The 22,411-nt window shown below is 36.5% G+C and overlaps 2 protein-coding genes across 2 annotated transcripts; one reads left to right on the plus strand and one right to left on the minus strand.

Moving 5' to 3' along the window:
• Nucleotides 1–2,905: 2,905 nt before the first annotated feature.
• On the minus strand, nucleotides 2,906–14,219 carry LOC122275341 (KH domain-containing protein At4g18375-like). The gene is made up of 8 exons (XM_043084357.1): nucleotides 14,084–14,219; nucleotides 12,955–13,562; nucleotides 12,173–12,667; nucleotides 11,357–11,596; nucleotides 11,004–11,270; nucleotides 9,890–9,945; nucleotides 9,693–9,789; nucleotides 2,906–3,464 (listed from the first exon to the last, which is right to left on the minus strand). Exons 2-8 carry the CDS (start codon nucleotides 13,540–13,542, stop codon nucleotides 3,333–3,335), a joined length of 1,875 nt encoding a protein of 624 aa, XP_042940291.1. The 5' UTR covers nucleotides 13,543–13,562; nucleotides 14,084–14,219; the 3' UTR covers nucleotides 2,906–3,332.
• Nucleotides 14,220–17,079: 2,860 nt separating this feature from the next.
• Nucleotides 17,080–17,418, plus strand: LOC122276839. Its single transcript, XM_043086737.1, has one exon. It carries the CDS (start codon nucleotides 17,080–17,082, stop codon nucleotides 17,416–17,418), a length of 339 nt encoding a protein of 112 aa, XP_042942671.1.
• Nucleotides 17,419–22,411: the final 4,993 nt, after the last annotated feature.

Genomic DNA, 22,411 nt, shown 5'->3' on the forward strand with positions numbered 1-22,411 from the left:
TTGAGCACTTCTTTAAAAAATATATATATATTAAAAAAAATAATCTCTTTAACGATAAATCTCACTTTAAAAAAAAAAAAAAAAACAATTTTTTTTTTTTGGAAAAGGGAAGACAGCACTTCCATTTAATAATAAAAAAAATCCTCACTCCGGCGGAAAAATAATATTAAGAATTGGATGCCAAAATTTTGCCAAAAAAATCTACTTATTATAAAACTATCAAAAGGAGAGAGAGGAGAGAGAAATAGAGTTCAAAGAAGTTATGAAACTTATGAATTTCTTAAAGAATTCAACGATATATATAGACGTACAAAGAGAACTATGCTAGCTTATTATATTGCACTATGCTAGCACTATGCACTATGCATATGTCGGCCAACTCACTATACTAGTACTATGCTAGCACTATACACTATGTATATGTCGGCCAATTTACTATGCTAGCACTATACACTATGCATATGTCGGCTAACTCACTATGCTAGTACTATGCTAGCACTATGCACAATGACTTAAAGTGGTCATACAATTTATTTTACAACAATATTATTTTAGAACACTACTACCATATTTCCTTCTCTAAACATATTAAAAAATAAATAAATAACACCGATACATCTACCTACCATTACTCCTAAGACGGTAAGCGATGGACATGGCTAATAAAACAAAACGAGAAAAGTGAACAGACGGAGACAGTTTCCTGTATCTCCTTACGTTGGATTTCCGCTTTACAGCAATAAAGTTTGTCATGTTGCATGTGCCTGAATAAATTTTGTCATGTTGCATGTGCCAACTCGGGCATATGCATATGGACACCATTCGTTTAAAATTAAGCACGTTAAGTGTTTGAACTCTTTTTTATTTTTTCGAGAAATTATATATACAAGCTGCTAACTTATCCTCCCCGCTCTTAATATGATATAATTTGATTCAACACATTACTTTCAAGATCATCCATTAACATTAAGGATTGGAAAATCCACATCCATTACTTTCCTCTGTTTTCTGGGTCTCTTCATTACATGTACAACACACTCTGCATCTTCTTATGTATCGTCGTTATCCACAAACTCGCATCCTTACCGTTCAGAAATAATGACACTCTTTTTGACCTTTTCCTCTACCCTCAAAATTGTACATGACCGGTTACTTACGAACCCAATTACAAACAGAAATGGGGGGGAATAATAGGGGTTCAAATGTCAAAGCCGAAAGCATATTAATTGAATTCTTGATTTCGTTTCTTTGACTTTGACTCTATGTTACAGGTAAATTAACAGAACAAAAATTTACAAGCAAAAGACATGAAAACTGCTAGCTACTCCAAGCATTTCATCTCTACTAACATGCACCTTGCCACATTTTCACCAGCATTCATAACATATAGTTCAGACATTCACAAAGCATAAAACACCGGTATTTGCACTGCCACTGCCACTGCCACCGCCATCGAATACAACTACAAGCCCTCAATGATTACCAAAACACCAACTTCATTGGTCCTCTAAACATCAACACTGACCATATCATAGACACTGACCTAGTGTGGGAGTTCATGGAGGAGAATGCAGACATTTGCACAAGAAATAATAGAGCTTAAAATATATTTTTTTGATAAGAGAACAAGGGCTTAAGATATATGAAGGATATATTTTTTGATAATAGAATGGGCCACTATAATAATGATGCAAGGCACGACCGAAGTTTCTCCCATCTTGGCTATGACGTATAGATGGAAGCAAGAACAATAGATTTCAACTGGCTTTGTTGCTAATGTTCTATTATCACATCAAATAATTATGGCTATCTATAAGCCTTTCATCTCCTTGCTAGCTCAGAATTCTTGAATTTTCTTTACCGAAAAGAGCATCTCTATCGCTGTTGATATTCAAGGGGTTCCTATTTTGGGAAGAAGGTCATATTTATAGATCTACACCAGAAACCAGAATGACCCAACATGGCCACAAGCATATTGTTGCCATATCCTCCACAGATAATTAAATTTCGGACACATTACTTTCTATAGAAAATTAGGGTCCTGGAATGTAAGAGGACGTGTAATTGGAAGGCAGTTCCAACAACAATGCTCTCACTATAGTGCAAAATTACCTAAATTTTCAGAGTATGACATGATCACAAGAGAACCAGATATACTCCAAGAAAGCAAAATCTCAATTAAATGTAAGCTGTTTGCCATCACGAAGTGACCAAGGAAAAAAATATCAAGGTAATTTCAACTTTTCTAAAGATACTGTAAGTTCATATCTCAGTTCTGGGACTAGGGTATACCTAATAGCAAAGTTATGTCCATTTGAGAAGCCAAAAGTTTCGGAGTCAGATGGGCACTTGCGTAACGAATAGGGTTGGCAATATCTCCGAGAGCCGCTCCAAGTGAATATTTCTTCCTTAAGTCAGGACCAAGGAGAATTAAACAATTGTCTTTAAAGGAGTAAAGGGGACGATCGCAAATACTAATGTATGGTATCATGATTTCTACCAACCGCAGACTGAGTGAGAGACAAAGCATGTTGAGGAATTAGATTCCCAAATTTACACCCTATGGGCTATTCAGATACAGAGCATATGTGAATTGTCAGAAACGTGGCATGAAACACACAGAAGTAATGTAACAGGGCATCTAGAGAAGCCGAGAAAAAAGTTATAGTATTTGACGAACGAGCTCCATGATTTAGTTTAGCAACAATTCTTATATATCTAGGATACGGCACAAGATGGATTGATGCACCGAGGGAGAGGTCACATAATTGCAGAAGCCGATTTTCCCTTCTTCCCATGGCACTAAAAATGTAAACCAAGGGGCACATTGAAAGAAGGTATCATCACCAACCATAAGGCACTATAGTCATTGATAGAAAAGATTCTTCCATCAAGAATCTGAGAGTGAGAGGTCAAATTTCCAGAAAATAACATAAAAATTAAAAGTTTGATAATCATGCTCATCCCAAAACTAGGTTCTGACATGAACATCAAATTTATAGAGTATGAAAGCATTGGAAACAAGATGGACTCCACATTTGTCAAAAAGACATGGCCAGATAACAACACGAAAGGAAAGAAAGATCCTACTAGTTCTAAGATATTGCAGAAGAAGAAGAGATGAAGCGACAGAGGAAACCTATATCATGAAACATAAAGAAAATAGTGAATCTTCCTGCACAGACTCGGTAGGCATTGCTATGGAAGAACAGGAGTATTCCAGTTGAAGAGCCTAGAAGAGAAGCCCTCTAATCGAACTAAGAAGGGGAACCACAAGGGAGAAAATTCCAAGATTTAACTATTCACCTTCTATCTAGAAGCATCTTCAAAACTCAGGTGGCCAGTATAAATGCCTGAATCAAGTTTTCAGCAGCACGCTTCTGTTCAGATGTTCCTGATACATGGGCAATACGATCACCCCGGGAAGATTTGGATTCAGATATCTGTATCATTGCACCTGATATCTGGAGGGAAACAAGGAGTTAGAATGTCAGTCATTCCAGAAATTGCTTTATAAATTAAGTGAGCTTTCTGTAATGTCCCACACCAAATTAGTGAGAATTTGAAAAATCAGAACAAAACATGAGACTTTAGTGACAGGTGAATAATAGAAACATCCAAGGCACAGAAGCATTTGTTTATATACATTTGATGCCATTTTTATCCCATGTAACAACAAAACTAATATTGCATAAAACCATTACAGATACATAACTGAGACAACTATCTCTCACGTGATCTAGCATCTCAAAAAGCATATTTAAGGACATTGACATGGTATACCAAATATGACCAAACCTACAGCATCAGAAGTACAAAGTGTCAAAGCAAACTATTTAAAGTTAGTGTTTGGTTTGGGGATTCGATATGCTCCCAGCATCCGGACTCCCAAAAATCTTAATGTGTAGCAAATAATCATCCCCATATTTTCAAAATACCCTTGTACTGGATAAACTTGAAGTACGGCATACATCCTAATTTTGCTTGAAAACAAGACTATTTATATGACCAGAAGTATGAAATTGAGTTAAGAAAGAAAATGATAGTACCAGATAAACTCAAATAAAGAAGTTTAGACAGCATAAACACCTTGCAATTATCATGAAAAATTTATTAGGGATTTAAAAGTTTTGCTCAATTAGTTATATGGTCCGATTGATTGCAGAGGAGACAAATTTGAAACTTTACGAATTTTGAGTTTCAAAGAAAATAAAATAGGACCAGGGATAGTCTTTCTTGTCGCTTTCTTTCTTTTCCTAGACCACTTCTGCTGATTTGCTTCATCTTTACAAAAACATAGTTGGTAATAAATGAAGAATGAAAGGAGTCTCGGTTTTGTGATTTCATGACATACTTTCTATCTTTATTTCCTTTGCCTACAGGGGTGACAAATAGAGTGGAAAATATTTTTCATGATTTCTTGTGGGGAGGTTTGGAGGATAAGAAAATAATCCATTTTGTTAAAGGACATGTTTGTAATTAGTATAAGTGTGTGAAGGTACAAGTGTCAATTGTATGTAGTGTATATATATGTTTGTACATCAATGAAATCATCAAGATCTTTCCCATATGTTTCTACATGGTATCAGAGCACTTGTTGTTGGATAGATCTAAGTAGTGTACGGTGGTTCACTCGCAAATCGATTTTCCCTTTGTCATCGGCGACCGAAGGTGTTTGAAGTGGTTTCCGGACACTCTTCGGCATCGTCTTTGATACTGGGCACCAAGGGTGGACTCGCCAACCTAGTTTGTGGTTACCGGCATCGTCATCGCCGCCCAAAAGGGCCTGTCGCCAGCAAAAGGTTGAAGCCCAGAGTGTTTGGTTGCAAGTATAAGCTATCCAATTCTTGAATTTGAATAGCCAAAACTTGGAGTAAGAGTGTATTCCTATCCGGAATAACACCTGTTAGCTTATTCTTGTTTTAGCTCAATTTTTAAACCAGTACCGATCCAAACCCAAAACATAGTTGATACAGCCTGAAACATCTCTTAGACCCGAAACAGCCTGGTTCAGGTCAACACAGACCCGATACCAGCCGGTATATACGGATACAGGACTGATTTGATATTCGAGTTGTTTTTCCGGTAATTGGGCTAAGTATCTACATTTCCATATTGCATTTCTCGGATTTTTCAAGTTGAATTGTGATTTTTCTCAGATATTGTGTGGAGTTTCAATCTCCACGTTCAATTGTGATATTGTGTGGAGTTTCTCAGATATGACAACTAAATTTGAGTCACAGTTATATTTATGTTGCTCTTGGTGGGCGTGGAGACCGAGGTGGTAGAGGTGCACGTGAAGTATGTGATGCCAAAGGTAATCCTCGTATGTGCTAACGTTGGGATCTACATGGTAGACCATCTGAGTCTGCTAATCAGGCCATTTGCCAAGATGCTACATCACAGACAACGAGCTCCAACCTAGCTCCAAATATAATTAGTATATCAAAGGATGAGTATAAGCGGTTTTTGGGTCACACACGGGTTTCATCTTTCACAGCTACTCTTACCCACTCATGTATAGCATCCACATGTCTTGCCTCATCCACTGAAGATCTGTGGATCATTGACTCATGAGCTAATGAACATCTAACTGATCTATGCTCTGTCTTATCTAAGTTAGATACTGTGACATCTCCAAAAAGTGTTACTCTTGCTAATGGTTCTCTTGCTAAAGTTACAGGCATTGGATCCACTAAGCTCACTAACTCTATATCCTTGTCATTTGTTCTTAATGCTCCTAGTTGTCCTTTTAGTTTGTTGTCCATCAGTAAAATTACTCAAAATCTTCAATGTTCAGTAACCTTTTATCCCTCTTCATATATCTTTCAGGATCTCAAGACAGAAAACAAGATTGGTACGGGGTATGAAGCTAGTGGCTTGTATTATCTTGATGTTAAAGTCACCCACTCGAGCCCTTACATCCTCATCATCTACTTATGAACGGAATTGTCGTCTTGGTCACCCTCTTTCCCTTTTGAAGCGTCAGGTCAGGAATCTAGGAAATGTGTCTACCTTCCTTATGAAGCATGTCAAATTAGTAAACATCATTGTGTCGTTTATACCTCGAGTTGATAAACAAGCCTTGAGTCCTTTTGAATTAGTTCACTCTGATATATGGGGACCAATCAACATTGAATCAAACAAATTTCAATATTTTGTCACATTTATTTATGACTACTCTCGTATGACATGGGTGTATCTGTTGAAGGCAAGATCTGAACTCCTATTCAAAGTGTTTTGGAAATAAATTAAAACTTAATTTAACAAAAGGGCTCAAGTTTTGCGTTCTAATAATGCTAGAGAATATCTATCTAGTGCCTTTGCTACTTAAGTAGTGAATGAATTGTTTATCAAACTTCATGTTCTTATACACCCCAACAGAATGGGGTGGCTGAATGCAAAAAACTTCATTTGTTAGATGTAACCCAAGCACTTTTACTACACATGCATGTTCCTAGACGATTTTGGAGTGATGGTGTTCTTACTACTTGTCACCTTATTAATTGTATGCCTTCATCAGTTCTTGATGGTTCCTCTCCTTTCTTCATCTTATTTCCTCCATCTCCACCATTTATCCGGCATAGATGGGGAGATTTCTTCAATAATTTCAGATTTGAGGTGGGAAGGGGAATCCGAATCAGATATTGGTGCGATATATGGTGCGGCGATGTTGCTTTGAAGAACGCTTTCCCTTCTCTTTATAGAATTGTGCTGGATAAGGGTGCTTCTGTGGCTGATTATATGGACACTTCTACTGGTTGTCTTCAATGGTCTATGAGGTTTATTAGAGCTGTTCAGGATTGGGAGGTGGGGGAAATTACTGAATTTTACAGCCATGTTATATGCACTGAATTTAAAAGGTGGAGGTGAGGATAGGTTGCTCTGGATTCATTAGGGGAATAAGAACTTCTTGGTCAAATCCTTTTATAAGGTTATGTCAACCCATTCTTCTATTGTTTTCCCTTGGAAGAAAATTTGGAGAAGCAATGTTCCTCTCAAGATTACTTCTTTGGTTAGCTGGCTTCCCATGGGAAAATATTGACTATTGATAAGCTAAGAAAGCATGGTTTTATTATACTAGATTGGTGTTTTATGTGTAAAAGAAATGGAGAATCGGCGAACCACCTTCTTCATTGTGACGTGGTTAAGGCTTTATCGGATGAAATTTTTACCAGGTGGTATTCATGGGTAATGCCTAAGAGGGTGGTAAAGTTATTGTCATATTGGAGGGGAATTCAAGGTAATCATCAAATCGCGGCTGTTTGGAAGATGGTGTCTTTATGTCTAATGTGGTGTACTTGGAATGAGAGGAATGGTCGTTATTTTGATAACAAAACCTCTATGTGCAGTCACTTTTACGTATTCCTTGTGCACTCCACTAATTTAATTGGTTGCATCACTTTTTTTTAATATAAAATAACTGTTTTGGCCAATTACATAAGTGGAGTACTCAAGGAGTACACAAAAGTGATTGTATGTAGCAAAACTCTATTGATAATAGGGAACGTTCGATGGTAGGGTTTAGAGATTTTTTCTTTCATACATTGTTGCTTTTGGCTTTGGCTATTGTATTGAATGGGATTAGTTTTAACAACTTTTTTGCTGTTTTCACAGCTCTTAGCTTGTAATTAGGTTTTTCTCTTGTATACTTCATATGGTTTAATAAATTCTTCATAATTGAAGCCCATGGAAACCATTATGGAGGGCAAGAACTTCTTTCTTTGAATAAGTAAAATAAAATACAAATGAGAGGTGCAACACAAGAATTTCCAGGGAGGCAAGAACTTCTTCATCCCAAGAACCTTCCTATACTCAATATGGGTATAAAATCTCCACCCTTTAAATTCCTAATGTCCTCATCATGGCATTCCATCATAGATGACACGACTCAAGTCCTACACTTTTGGTTGAGTTTGGCTTTGATGTCATTTGTAATAACCAAAGGAAATCCCAAGCCAAATCTGAGTTCATACAAAATGCTACAATTGAAGCCCCTCCGAATCATTGTAAACGACAAGAGCTTCTCTCTTAAGCAATGGGGGACCCCATTCATCACCTTCCTATACTCCATCCCCATATTACAATATATGACAGTTTAGATGAACCAATAAAGATTTAAAAAAAAAAAAAAAACACTCCAACTCTGAGTGAAAAAACAGTTGGACGAAAAGAATATCCTCATGCTTCCAGAAAAACCAAGATATTTGGGTGAAAGAATACTTATTTTCCCATCAAGCTCTTTTGAGAATGGCAAGAAAGTCGGGCATGATGAGCTACTTCGAGCCCAAAAGAAAGGCCATCTTGGTCACCATGATGGGATTTAAAGAAGGAAAAAATTATTCAAGATTGATGCCACTGACAGATTTTAAAACAGAAAAAATACATTCATTAAAACACAAGATCAGAATAGGGATGAAGCAACCAGTTGGCAAAGAAGCTAGTAGTGGTGCTTGGCATCATGAAGGGTGAGGGAGGGAGACGAGTGATCAAACAATTGATGAGAGAATGAGGAAGGGGAGTATATTAAATGATTATTCAAGATTGATGCCACTGACAGATTTAAAAACGAGAAAAGAAGCTAGTGGTGGTGCTTGGCATCAAGAAGGGTGAGGGAGGGAGAGGAGTGATCAAGCAATCAATGAGAGAATGATGATGAGTATATTAAATGACTGTTGATACTATCATATTACCAAAATTAGAACTTTCCCAAGCTCCAGAAATGTGATTAGGTATCTACCAAAATATCATATTTCTACAAAATGAGATTCTAAGGGAATGGGGATGCCCTCGGGCATCTAGATTCCAATTAGCTATTTGAAATAAAACAAGGTTATATGCAGGAATCCTAATAGGATTATCAAGAATCTTAAAAAGAACATCCAAACCGAATTCCACCAAAGGGTCCTTAAAGAATAATCTGTGTGTCCTTAAAGTCCAAGAACTTGGTGTAACAACTATAAAAAAAAAAAGCTTAAACCACATTTGGGCTTATACTTCAAAGGACTCGTATTACAATTGGAACACATTTAAATTATAAACCGCAATAAATTCTCTTTCCCAAGCAATGTGGGATCTCATTCACAATCCTCGTATACTCAATCTGAGGAAGTATTACAACCTCCCCACTTCAATCCCTAACATCCTCGTCGGGTCATTCCATTATAGGTAGCATGGCTTAAGTTCCACACCTATGGCAAAGAATTGGCTCTTGTACAATTTGTAAACCAAAGAAAAAGCTAAAGCCATATATGAGCTTATAGTTTAGAAGGGCTACTCAATGCTACAAATGAAGTCATTGGGAGTAACGGCAATAACCCCTCCCTTCCCCTTCCAAGCAATGTGAGATACCATTCACCACTCCCCTATACTTAATTTGAGATATTATTCTGGGTGTCATAAATATGTTATTACTCTTCTTCCCTACATATTGAGAATTTATTCTTTAAAAAAAGAAAAAATTCCTATTTCCACACCAAAAATTTTAAAAAATCAACTTGCTTACGTATAAAATCACAATTTCAATCTCAGGACACATTGGGAAAGGCCAAGTATGAGATAAGCACAGCATTAAGCATAGTATATCGACTCATAAAAGGTGAGCATCAACAATTCTGCTTCATTTTTTCTCATCTTAAATATGCTTTATTAACAATCAGAAATGTGAATCTTATATAGGAATCTGAACCAACCTTCCGAATGTTGGCTATATTCGCTCCTCCTTTGCCCATCACTTTACCCACTGCATTAGCAGGGACCATAATCTCAAGCGTTGAAGGGGGAGGCAACCTGCATGGGGTTATGGAATTATAGGCAGAGTCAGATTGAATGTATTAAAGCCAAAGGACAAAATCTTCATGACCAGATCTCATAAAAATAATATACTGACCCTCCATACAGCTTGGACGAATATGAAGGCATGGATCCATAGCCATTTTCACCCATCTATCAAAAGAAAGAGCAAAGAAAAAATGAATTATAACAAAAGCAGTAAGAAGATAGAGATAGAGTAGCTAGTATTTAACAGAATCTGAGAAGCTTTTATCTTTAGATCAAACATCAACTTCAAAATAACTGAATCAAAAGGCAGTCAACAAGTTAAAGAAAACCAGTTTAAAATAAAAACACACAAATCAAAGGCACGTAATTGAACAGACCCACTGCAAGGTTTTAAACTCATGCTATTCTATTGGTCGGTTGTAATTGATTTTAATAGGATGATTTTTCATGAATTTCTTGTATCACTAAAGTAGCATGCACAGGCTGCTCTTGCATGTGTCTTGTATACTTGGGCTTATGCTTATCTTATGTTCAATAAAATCTTGTTTACCGATAAAAGAAAAAAAAAATCACACTATTGTTATAGTACAACCATTGCAATTTTACAGACTAATTTTTATCAGTAAACATTTTACAGGCTACTTAAACATAGGATGCTCTTCAACAAGCACTGGAGACACTTAGATCCTAAGGGGCTACCAAGGAGTATCATAAGACTTCAACACAATCAAGCTCCTACAAAATACAGAGTTTTCCAGCCTTCGCAACAAAGGGAGAAAGGAGGGTCATGCTATACTGCATAGAGACTAATAAATAACTGGTGGCTCATTATAATCAGACAGAATGACAGACAAATATGCATAAAAAGTGTTAAAATTATTTGGGCAAAGCAACAAAAGAAACAATCTGCTACCTTAAAGAGACAAGTGCCATATTGCAGGAGCCCTATGCTAAACGTGATTAAAAGTAAGTCATCCATCAAAAAGATGCAAATCATTTTATAAAGATCTTATACCAATCAGTCCTTTAAAAAATTAAACGATATTTAAACTCCAATATGAGCACCAAAGAAATCCCAGCTATATACAGTGTGTGAGAAGCAGATAATTTTGAAAAGTTTATCATTACTAACAAAGAACAATGATGAAGACAAGTTAGAATGATGATGGAAGCTTTGGTGACAACCATGGTATAAGAAAGTAAAACAAACAGCATCAACATACCGACAAAGATCCATATCCATAGAGGCTGCTTGAAGAAAGCATGCCCAAGCCACTTCCACTTTCAACCCTCTGATCATATCCAAAAGGAGCAACAGGGGGAACAGAAGACAAGACAGATGGAACTGAGAGTCCAGTACCAGCAGAGAATAGAGAATCTGCACCAACAGTATGGTTACGACCACCATCCCTATCTTTGAGGACATCATCACGGAGCCTTAAAACAATCTGGACAAGTGCATCTCTAACACTGCCAACTTCTCCAAGAACCTAATTGAGGAAAAGTTTTAATATAAACAAGGCAATATCAATGAGAAATAGTTAAACACAACTTACAAAAGCTCTACAAAACAAACCTCAACAAGTTCATCATTTGCATCAGCACACCTAGGCTTATCACCCTTTGAGATACGGACATCAGCTTTAGTTCTCTTACGTATTTCATTTATAATTGACCCACTTTTTCCAATAATACACCCAATGACCTTGGATGGAACAAGGAGTCTGATAGTAACAGTTTCATCATCTTCATCATTGATCTTTCCTTGCAACAATAGAACAGCTTCAACTGCCATGGATTTCAGATCATCGGGTGACTGCCAAGCAAAAGAAAATTCAAGATGTTAAACAAATAGTAAAACATGAATACCATCGCACCATATATTGTAAGATTAAAAGTAGATGTTAAAGAAATAGTAGTACATGAATACCATCGCACCATATATTGTAAGAGTAGAGTGAATGTAATTCAATAATACACCAAACAAAATTTACCAGCGATTAGAGAAGATGAATCAGCTTTTAAAAGCTGGAACATATAGGACATAGAAGATAGCTAATTTCTAATCATCACAATAGAAGTTCAAAAAAGGAAGGGGGAAAGGAACAGAAAACAGTGCCTGCCCATGCAAGGTATATGAATTACGAAAAAGAATAAGAGAGAAAAACTTTCAAAAATTCCTCTCCTGTGAAAGCAATAGTTCTCAAATATAAAACTTCATCGTATCGCCAACCTTTAACAGATCAATCAGCTATAAAATAGAACAAAATGGACGTATCACTATACAAGCCAGAGAAATTAGATGCAAACCGGCCGATCCATGCCTCATCTTGTTGAGACTTTCAAAGAAGAAAGAAAATCAAAGTTGAAAGACCATAAAGCCAAACTGTACCTCTGTTGCAGTAATCGTGATGATGCACTCATCACGATCATCCTTGGTATCATCAACTTCAACATGAGCACCACTAGCCTGTCTTATACTTTTAATAGTACCCCCTCCTTTGCCAATGACTCGCCCAATCTTGTCAAAAGGACACAGTACTCTTACAACTAACTCCTCAGTTCGTGAGGCATCACTGAACCCAGACACCACAGGAAGGGCAGATGAATAAAGAGGCCACGTATTCCCTGTATCGGCATAACCCTGGAGATCCTGTACATTTGTAGCACCTACGATTGGAGGAACAGATCTATGAGGGGCAACAGGATCTGCACTTTGATATAGTCCACCTGGTGGATAAATAGGGATATCTGATGGGATGATAATGCTTGGAGAAGCATCCGGTACACTCGTGTCCAGAGGAATCTCTTCTCTAGGAGTGAACTTGTACATAATTGCAGAAATGGCAAACAGTGCTTTATTCACGGCCTCTGGCTCACCACTAATCTATTCATATGATAAGAGGATAATTAAATAAATAAAGACTTACTCGAAGAGAGCTTTAGCAAAGATGAAAGTGAACGCAGAGACAAAAATCATGAGCAGGGGCATAGACATATATGTCATTTTAGGCATAAGATCCAATTAGTAGAACTAGATGCCAGTGCATAACAAAAGAAGTAATTGACCATTCCATAGCCAGGACAACATCTAGTCATCTAAATGATAAAGGATAGTGTTCAAATACAAAGAAAATAATAAAAGAAATTGACTGATCCATAGTGAATACCAACCATGACAAAATTATCAAAGTCCATCGCACATGAGTGAGTTGGATCCGTGGCATCCTTGGCCGTGACCTTAATGTTTGTCCTCGTCTTGCTTCTCAGTTTCTTTATTGTGGCTCCAGCCTTACCAATGATATTTGCAGACTGGCTAGATGGAACAAGAATCTGACATTCCTCCTTATCCTTTCGCTTCTTGTCAGAATCTCCCACACTAGCCACAGCATTTGCAATGGCAGCATGAACTTTAAGAAGAGCATCCTGAGCAGCACATAAAGGTTTCCTATCACTAAACTCATCATCTACCTCAACCTCTTCCTTCTCCCTAACATAGCTGTAGATTATTATAACACGGTCATTAGCACCTGAATACGGATCCACAACCTTTACTTTTGCCCGTGTCTCTTGCCTTATAGAATTTATCACTTTCCCACTCTTACCAATGACACTTCCAATAACCCCATCAGGGCATAGTATTCTATAAACAACCAGTTCATCATTGCCTTTGTCATCTTTGTCGTTCACCCGTCTCTTCTGATTCTTGTTGTCCCCATCACGGTCCTTATGGAAACGAGATCGCTTCCCGGTCTCACCCATATTTATAAATGAGTTGGTTCCTGAAAGTGAAATACGAATTCAAGCTTAATACATCCAAAACAACTCGTATGCATTTTATAAACTTTTTTTAGCTCCTCAACCTAAATGCACCCAAGCCATTTGCATGTATTAACTGAATCTAATAAAACAAATTAAATAATTCAAGCTGCTCAAATTGACAGGAGAGACTGAGTTACTTAAAAAAAAAAAAACCCTCGAGAAATGAGGCTACACTAGCCTCGATCAAGAACTATACAGACCAAGTTTCCCAACAGATATTGCCGAGAAATTAAAAAAGAAACGATCTTTTTACTTTCATTCTTCAAAAGCGGCGGACAAAGCAATTCGATTATCCACAAAAGACTAGAGAAATTAACCCTAAATAAACAACTTCCATAACTCCAAATGCTTTCCCAAAACCCAAAAAAATAGAGAGAGAGAGAGAGAGAGAGAGAGCGAGAGAGAGAGAGAGAGACGGAGAGAGAGAGAGAGAGGGAGAAAGAGAGGCAGAGAAATTAGGGATAGAGATAGAGAAACGTACCCTGGTTGTGAGAGAGCGAGAGAGAGGCAGGGGAGGGACTGTTATGCCGTCTTCTGTGAACCCCTTTGGATACGCTACTTAAGTAGCTCTCTCCCTCAACGACAATGCTTTATTTGATGGTTGTGTCGTTTTGTACGTATATATTTGTTCACTTCTTACGGGTCTACAAAAGATCAAGACCGTCAAAATAGAGTAGAAATATGAGGGTCGTACATAAGTTGATAGGTATCGACGGTAAATATTCGTACAGCTTTTGCATAGACTACAGGGGATTAATTTCCTCTCCGTGTCTCGTTCCCTCCACCGGGTAAAGAAGGTTTGGCTGTACGACAATGTTCTGCAACGACCAAATTCGCCCGCTCTTCTACTTCTCCACCCCCCCTCTCTCTCTCTCTCGGTGCAGACTCTACAGGTATAAAGCTCCGTCTTTCTGAATATTGACATTTATGTTTACCATTAATTGGATTAAACCCAAAAGTTTTCTTTGGTGTTTTCTTTCCTTTTCTTCTTGGGGTGAATATTTGATTATCTGGGAATATTTTGCTTCTTTTTCTGTTAATTGGTAAGTTAAATCGTAGTATGTAATTGGCCCGGTGCTCCTTTTGATACACACCGCTGTCTGCCTGTAATGTATTTTCCCTCAACAGCAAAGTAAACTATATCTTTGGGGAGATTTGTTTCGGGTATGAATTGGATACATGATGTTTGTATATTAGGTTGGAGTTTTCCTAAAACACTAACAATTACAGATTTTAGTTAGTGTTGCCTTAGCTAGTGATATCAAGAAGAGAGATATTGAAGAGGAGATTGAGAACAGATTAGAACTGGTTCAGCGTTGCATACAAAAGGCTCTATTGGTTGTTTTGTTTTGGTTTTTTTGTGTTTTTTTGTTGAAATACTTGGTTTAAGGAGAAGATCTTGTTGTACTAGTCGTGATTGATGGTGTCGGATACTTGCCTGTACAATATTACTGTAAAAATGAGAACCATTGAATTGAGACAGCTGGGAATGACTGGCAAGAGAGCAGATGATTGGCTTTGGAAAGAAAGCAATCACGGATTGGTTGCAGTGCTTGGAAGATTGATGTAAAGATAATTTCTTGTGTGCTCAAATAGTCAAATCTTATATAGTCCTCCTATGCCTCCTCTCCCTAAGACTTAACTCTTTCTTGTGGAGTTTGGGGGTAGTCGTGCGGTTGTTTCAATTTAGTTAATACACTTCAAAATTTGGGCATTAGCAGTATCGGTTCCTATAATTTATAAATTTTAATTAGCGAGATGTGGCAACTCTCTTTTTTTTTTTTTTTTTGGTGCATGTGGAAGGAAATAAATAGAAGAATTTTTCGGACTTTGATATTTCACTCCCTATCAAACTTCCTGATATATTTCTTTACATTTTAATCAGTATGGCCAAAACAATTTTCTGGATGAGTTTCTTTCTGAGCCTTCTTTTGTATTGTTGTTGCTGGTCTTTACGCATTTTTTAGTTTGTGCACCTTTCATGTACTGGCCAGTTTCTGATCCAATAAGTTTGGCAGTGTTTCAAATTTGCCAATAATTTATTCAGCTTATTGGTGCTTTGATTAACTAGTTTGTCTCGTATTCACCATAATTTTTAAGCACCATTGGAGACTTTGATCATATCCTCCTCTCAGTTGGGGTTGTGGCATCATACTAAAAGTCAGGCGCCACGGGCCTTGTTGGCTCTGCATTGCTGTCTACACTAGTAAGACAATAAAAGAAAAAAAACACTATCTACCTACTAAAAGAAAGACAGCCTGTTGTCTATGTTACCTCTTCTATTGCTTTTTATCTACTTCATTCAAATTCAATCATGCATTTTTATTTTTCTATGGTGAAATAAGATCATATGTCAAATTGGCATGCATTGGTTTCTCAAATAGGAATGTAAATTAAAGATTAAGATAAACATCTGGTTTTATGTATCGTAGTTTCTGTATGAAATAATCCACTTTTACAGAAATTGCATTTCATTAACTTTTGCAGAAATTTCGTGTGTGTGTGTGTGTGTGTGTGTGTGTGAGAGAGAGAGAGAGAGAGAGAGAATAAAAAATGGGACTGATATCAAAAGTCTGAGAGATACAAACAATCCCATAATGAAGAAAGGGAGAGGCGACTCGATGTCGTCGACCACTCAACAAGTGGTCTAAGCAACAGGGATGTCATATTGATCACTAAAAGTAACCTGCCACCTAAATAGAGCACTTGGTTCTTCCCAAATACACGACATAAGACACATAGCAGCATGCCTTATCTCTCCATTCTGATGTGGGCAAACAATCTTTCCAACGTACCTGACAACTCTACCACCTCTGCAACCTGAAATAGTCATTCATTTTTTATGTTGTTTATTCTTCTTGGGGCCCAATAGCTTTTTCCATTCATCCGGGCAGCCCCCTATATAATTGGGATTCTTTCACAGACAATTTATATACTGTCCAATTGAAAACATGAACCTTCCTTTTTTAATATAATACCTACTACTTCTGCCCTGCTAGGTTTTGCCCAATGGACTCCGTGCACCTTCTTTGCCTTATCTCTATAGGTCAACATTTATTCAGTTTCAATCAGACACTATGTCTATAATGGAAGTTTTGACTGTTGCATGCTTGTTTTTAACCAAGTTCATCTTAACAGACTTGATTTTTTAACTTTATGTGGTGCTTGGAAGGATAGTCTATGAGGGGCAAAATATAAAAATGTTTATTATGTTTTGACATCTTAGAACACGGGAACGTTTCTTTCTTTCATGAATATTATATTTAGGTAGTCTCCAAGCAAATCATATAACTTCTTGGTTTTGTATAATCTGTGTTGGAAGGTAGCTTATGTGGTCAGTACATTACCGTTGCTGATTTTGTGCCCCAAGCTTAAGCTTGTTTCTATTTTGTTAATGATCTTGGCTTGACAGCAAGCAAAAGAGTTTAAAATCTTTTCTTCTTGTATTTTAAGTAGTGTTTATTCAAGTGCATAGACATGAATCAAGAAGTGGAGAAATCCTTGACTCAGCCAGAGAGTGCTAATGGGTCTAATTCAAACAGTTCAGACCCCGTAAATCGTGTAAGGAATCTGCTGTTTCGTCGAATGCTGGTGGGAATTAGAGATGGACGGTTTTTCTTGGGCACCTTCCACTGCATTGACAAGCAAGGAAACATCATTCTCCAAGATGCTGTGGAGTATCGTAGCACCCAACGCTCCTCCCCTTCTCCCATGGAACAGCGGTGCCTTGGTCTTATTCTCATCCCTTCCTCTTGCCGTTCCTCATGTCACTGGGATTGTTCTATTGAAGAGCAATTGTCATTGCTAAAATTTTAGGAATTGAGAGCAGTTCTGAATTTCATAAATTATTTTCCCGACTCAATGTAGAAGAAATGAGACGTTACCCCTACGATTTTTGCGTGAAATGATATGATGAATGACAGAAACGGACATGATTTTCCAGGCATTCTAGGTTCGTATGCAGACACTGCTACGCAATATTTATTTCTTTATCTATTGTTTTTCCATGTGGTCATGAGCATACAAGTGTTTTAGAATGTGTACCTTGAACCATGGTGAAGGTTGTGAATTTGACCTTTCAAGGAAAGGTGAAGCAGAAACTAGAAGGACTCTTGGGAAACAAAAAGAAAAAAATGTACTTTGGAGGAGATGAGAATGCATTTATGGATATTTCTTTCATTCAGTTCCCGATCAAGTTTCATGGATATGAGTCGTAACAATCCTAAGGCATAAAAATCGACTCGAAAATTCTCAGCTTGGGTGTAAAGATACATGATGAGAAAGTGTTGCTATGTTATAAATTAATAGGCAACAATTAGAGGAATTTGAGACAAAAAACTACCATATGTCCTATGAAAAATGATATTTGTAGTCTTAAAATATACAAGTATCATACATTTCCATTAAAAAATGAGTAAATATGATATTTACATGAAAAAATTAATTTTTTTAATGGTAGACTTTATTCTTTCTCTTTCAAACGAATGCACGTGTCTTAGACACTCTAAAATTATATTTAATATTACTCTTTGAAAAATATTCTTCACATCTCTAAATCAGAAGATGGAGCAAGAATTTCTTTTAGATGTTGTGGCAATAAGAGATTATTTATGGCTAGAAAGAAACATGCAAACTATAATTTACTTGTAGAGATGAAAGCGTAAATGAAATGGCTGACATTTGAATGACACCCTTTTGGAAGATAGAGCACTCACAATCTAGAGCAAATACATCGGGTTTCTTTCTTTCATTCTTATAAAGAGACTAATGCAGTGGTTTAGTGCGAATGGTTCAAATGACCTATGGTGTTCGGCTTCGGATCTTCCTCCTCTCTTTAGAGGTTTTATTAGATTGGATATGGGGTTTTCTATATATTCGAAAAAATTGTAAATAATTTATTTATGGGGCTAAGTTTCTTTATTCTTTATTGGTAAGTAATGTCCATTTAGAAGTAGAATATGTTTTTGTTACTACGGTTTTTGCTTCCGCCATAAATGAGGATAATTTATAATAAGAAGTCTTATTTTAAATATATATATATATATATATATATATATATTTTATCATACCCTTTAAAATATATTATCAAAACTTATTTTTTATATTTTATATATTAATTTTTACAATATATCATATATCAGTTTATTTATTTTTTTATATTATGTAAATATTATATTTTTAATTTTTTTATTCACAAATAAGAAAGAAATTATTTAATCTTTGGAAAAATATAGTTGTAAGTACAATTGTGCACTAATCTGTACACTAATATGATGTGATTGGTCAAAAAGTAAATTTTATTAAAAATAATGTTAATTTAAATTTTAAGTATAAATAAATCAGTGTTGATATATAGATTAGTGCGCGACTATATTTATATGTAGCAAAACTCTTAATCTTTATACGGTAGAGGAGGAGAAAATTCACACATATGAGAGAGAAATGATTAAAAAGACACAGCGGTAACACTAAAGTTAATTGGAAATTACGGATGAGTTTCAAATTATATAAAAAAAGGAGTTTTATTTTTACCCGTCTGTAAACGTGTGCCGCAATTCATGAATTTACTCCGAGTTTTTCTTGTCGACAGCTCTGTAAAACAAAGTCTGAAGTCCACACCTTATTATTTTGGTCAACAATGTGTGTGTGTGGTTCCAATATCCTAGCTATTAACTCTCTCGCTCCGAAATTCATAAATATAAGAGAATTAATGATTACAATCAAAGTCTGCGGCCTGACCTTATGTATTCATTTTGGCCATCTTCCATAGACTTGACTACTAAATTTCCTTGAACCTTACTAAATACGTCGTTAAATTAACTTCACAATCACATTCAAACATTTTGATTATTTATTCATAAAATAATTAAAAATGTATTTTGCAATCATATTTTATCTAAACCACGCTACTACTATTTAGTCTGCTGTTCGGCACCATTATTATTATTATTATTATTATTTTATAGAAAATTAATTTCATTCATTTATAAGAAAAAAGTTATAATCATGATCGGATATATATAAAAAGAAATTCTAAATTACAAGCTAATTGTTGCATTTAGAGCTCCATCAGTACACAAAATTTATTTGTAACTGGTATGATCTTAATTACTGTTATATCTCTCTACAAACAAATCGTCTAAAAGATAACACTTTACAGACAAATCTTCTAAAAGACAACATTCTATTTAAAATAGAGACTCATACCCCACTCTCTAAAAGAGGAGAGAAATTAATCTTTACGGACAAAACGTCCAAGAGACGATATTTTTTTTTTATTATTTAATTAAACAAAAGGAAACAACAATAAAATCAGAAAAATAGATGTAAAAATGAAGAATTATAGTCTATATCTATTTCGGTATACTTTGAAATTAGCCATAAAGTCAGATTTAAGCGATTTGATGGCAAGAGAAGCCACCGGAAGGGGTGATCAGCCACTATCTTTCCAAAGATCGGTTTAGGAAACACATCGTGCTTCACAAAAGGTATCAGGGGATTGTAGATCCATTTTTTTATCCTTAAAAGAAACAAAATAAATTAAAAATTTAATAAAAATGAGGAAGAGAGAAGAGAGGAGGGAAGGAGAAGGGGAAACGAAGAGAAAAGAGAAATATAGAAATGAGGGAAGGAGAGAGGGAAGGAGAAAGGAGCAATTTGGAGGAATTCTGAGAAAGTGACGGCACTAAGATTTTTGGGAGTTTTAGGGTGGGTTTGGGTGTTGAGAAGTGTTGAGGAGAGTTGTGAATAGTAATAAAAAATAGGTGAAAAGTAATAATAAAGTAATGAATAGTAATAAAAAGTAGGTAAAAAGTAATGAATAGTAAAAAAAGTAGGTGAAAAGTAATAATAAAGTAATGAATAGTAGTGAGAAGTGTTGAGAAGTGTTGAAGATACTTCAACACCCAAACACAACTTTAATCTTCTATAATCAGTACAATTATTCTTGAGTGTGATAAGAGCGCGCACTCACACACGCACACATACATATATTATTATTATTATATTTCCTTGATTGTAGATTAGAAAACTAATATTTTAGGAAATCAATTTAATAGCATCCATTCAGTTAAGATTGTCCATCCTATTCATAAATCTGGCCAATTTCCAGATTTTTTTTTTTTTTTTGAAACAATCATCAATACTTTCCATTCATTCATAAAATGTTTTACAAAAATAGCAACACTCACTTAAACTCTCAAAAGACATTCATTCACTTAACTCCCCCAATTGCTATAAGACATTTCTCTAGTAATCATACTAGTGATTTCTGAAGGTCCATCCTCAATCCAGCACCACTCCCCTTCCATACTCAGACCTCTCTTGGCTAGTGCGTGGGCAACACAGTTGCCCTCTCTATGAATGAAACTCACAGACCAATCTGGCCTCATTAAAAGCCTTCCCCGAATGTTGGCATACTGCTGTTCCATCCATGCATAGTTGCCCCCTACCCCTGTTACTCCTCTTAGTACTCTGGCAGCATCTCCCTCAAATACCACCAAACTGACACCAAGCTCTAAAACAAGCTCCATAGCTCTCCAAAGAGCAGCTGCTTCAGCCAGATCAGAGCTTCCACTAAACTGTTTGGCAGCACAGAAAGTAAACAGAACCTCCCCCACATGATTCCTTGCCACTATACCCAAGCCCAATTTAAAATTGTTCTTGTCAATAGCCGCATCAAAGTTTACCTTAGAAACACCCTCATCTGGTGGCTTCCATTTGATATTCTTTCTTAACTGACCTTGAGTCCCCTTCAGAGTGTTTAGTGCAGCACGAGCTTCATGAAAACTTTGAAGACTAGTCATTGAGGCATTTAGTACTTTTCGTGGACTGTCAAACTTACCTTCAAAAAGCATCATGTTTCTCCTTGTCCATAGTCCTCTCAATATCATAGAAACCTCCTCTAATTTACTCTTCTGCAATCTGGTTTGCATTTCAGACCATAGCACATAAAAGTCTTTTTCTTCACTAGGCCATTTCTGAAGGCCACTCCCATTCTCTGCCCATACATCACTTGCAGCTGGGCATGACCATAGGACATGGCTTATTGTTTCTTCACCCCTTTGACAGATCGGGCATGTAGCATCTTCAATTATTTTTCTCTGCACTAGACTCTGCTTTGTTGGTAAGATGCCCTTCAGAGCCTTCCACACAAACTGTTTTGTAGGATTAGGTACATTTAATCTCCAAACCCCTTCCCAAATTTGCTTCTGAATTTCTTTGTTAGAACATTCCCCAACCATAGATTTTCCCAAGGCATTGCCTAAATGATAGGCACTTCTCACAGAAAACCTACCATCCTTGGTAAAGCCCCACATCATTTCATCCTCCCTCCCCTGCCAACTTAATGGTATACTGCAAATCTGAGCTGCCTCCTCCCAACTGAACACATTCCCTACCAATCTCTCATTCCAGCAATGCAAATCCTCAAAGATAAGAGAGCTTACCTTCGAGTCTGCAGATAGAGTATTAATAGGTGATCTCACTTTAAAATCTAAGCCATTTTGTAGCCACTTATCCTTCCAAATTGAGATGCTCTTCCCATTACCCACTCTCCAGACCATACCTGCTTTCACCAAATCTTGTGCAGCTAACAAACTCCTCCATATAAAAGAGGGCTTATAACCAATCTTTGCATCAATAAACTTACAATTCCGGAAATACTTTTCCTTAAAAATCTTTGCAACCAAAGAATCACACTTTGTTTGTAACATCCACCCTTGTTTTGCTAACATGGCCTTATTAAAACCATCAATATCTCTAAACCCCATCCCCCCATCTTTCTTATTTTCACCCATTTTATCCCACC

The sequence above is a fragment of the Carya illinoinensis genome, chromosome 9, assembly GCF_018687715.1.
Source record: "Carya illinoinensis cultivar Pawnee chromosome 9, C.illinoinensisPawnee_v1, whole genome shotgun sequence".
Classification (NCBI taxonomy): Eukaryota; Viridiplantae; Streptophyta; class Magnoliopsida; order Fagales; family Juglandaceae; genus Carya; species Carya illinoinensis.

What these genes read in the sequence shown, in the direction of transcription:
- LOC122276839 (XM_043086737.1), top strand. Translation starts at nt 17,080, where the DNA reads ATGAATCAAGAAGTGGAGAAATCCTTGACTCAGCCAGAGAGTGCTAAT.
- LOC122275341 (XM_043084357.1), bottom strand. Translation starts at nt 13,542, where the DNA reads ATGGGTGAGACCGGGAAGCGATCTCGTTTCCATAAGGACCGTGATGGG. An exon ending in CAAATGATGAACTTGTTGAG is followed by an intron (nt 11,271 to 11,356) that starts GTTTGTTTTGTA and finishes TTCCTCAATTAG; the next exon opens with GTTCTTGGAGAAGTTGGCAG. An exon ending in TCGTCCAAGCTGTATGGAGG is followed by an intron (nt 9,790 to 9,889) that starts GTCAGTATATTA and finishes AACCCCATGCAG; the next exon opens with GTTGCCTCCCCCTTCAACGC.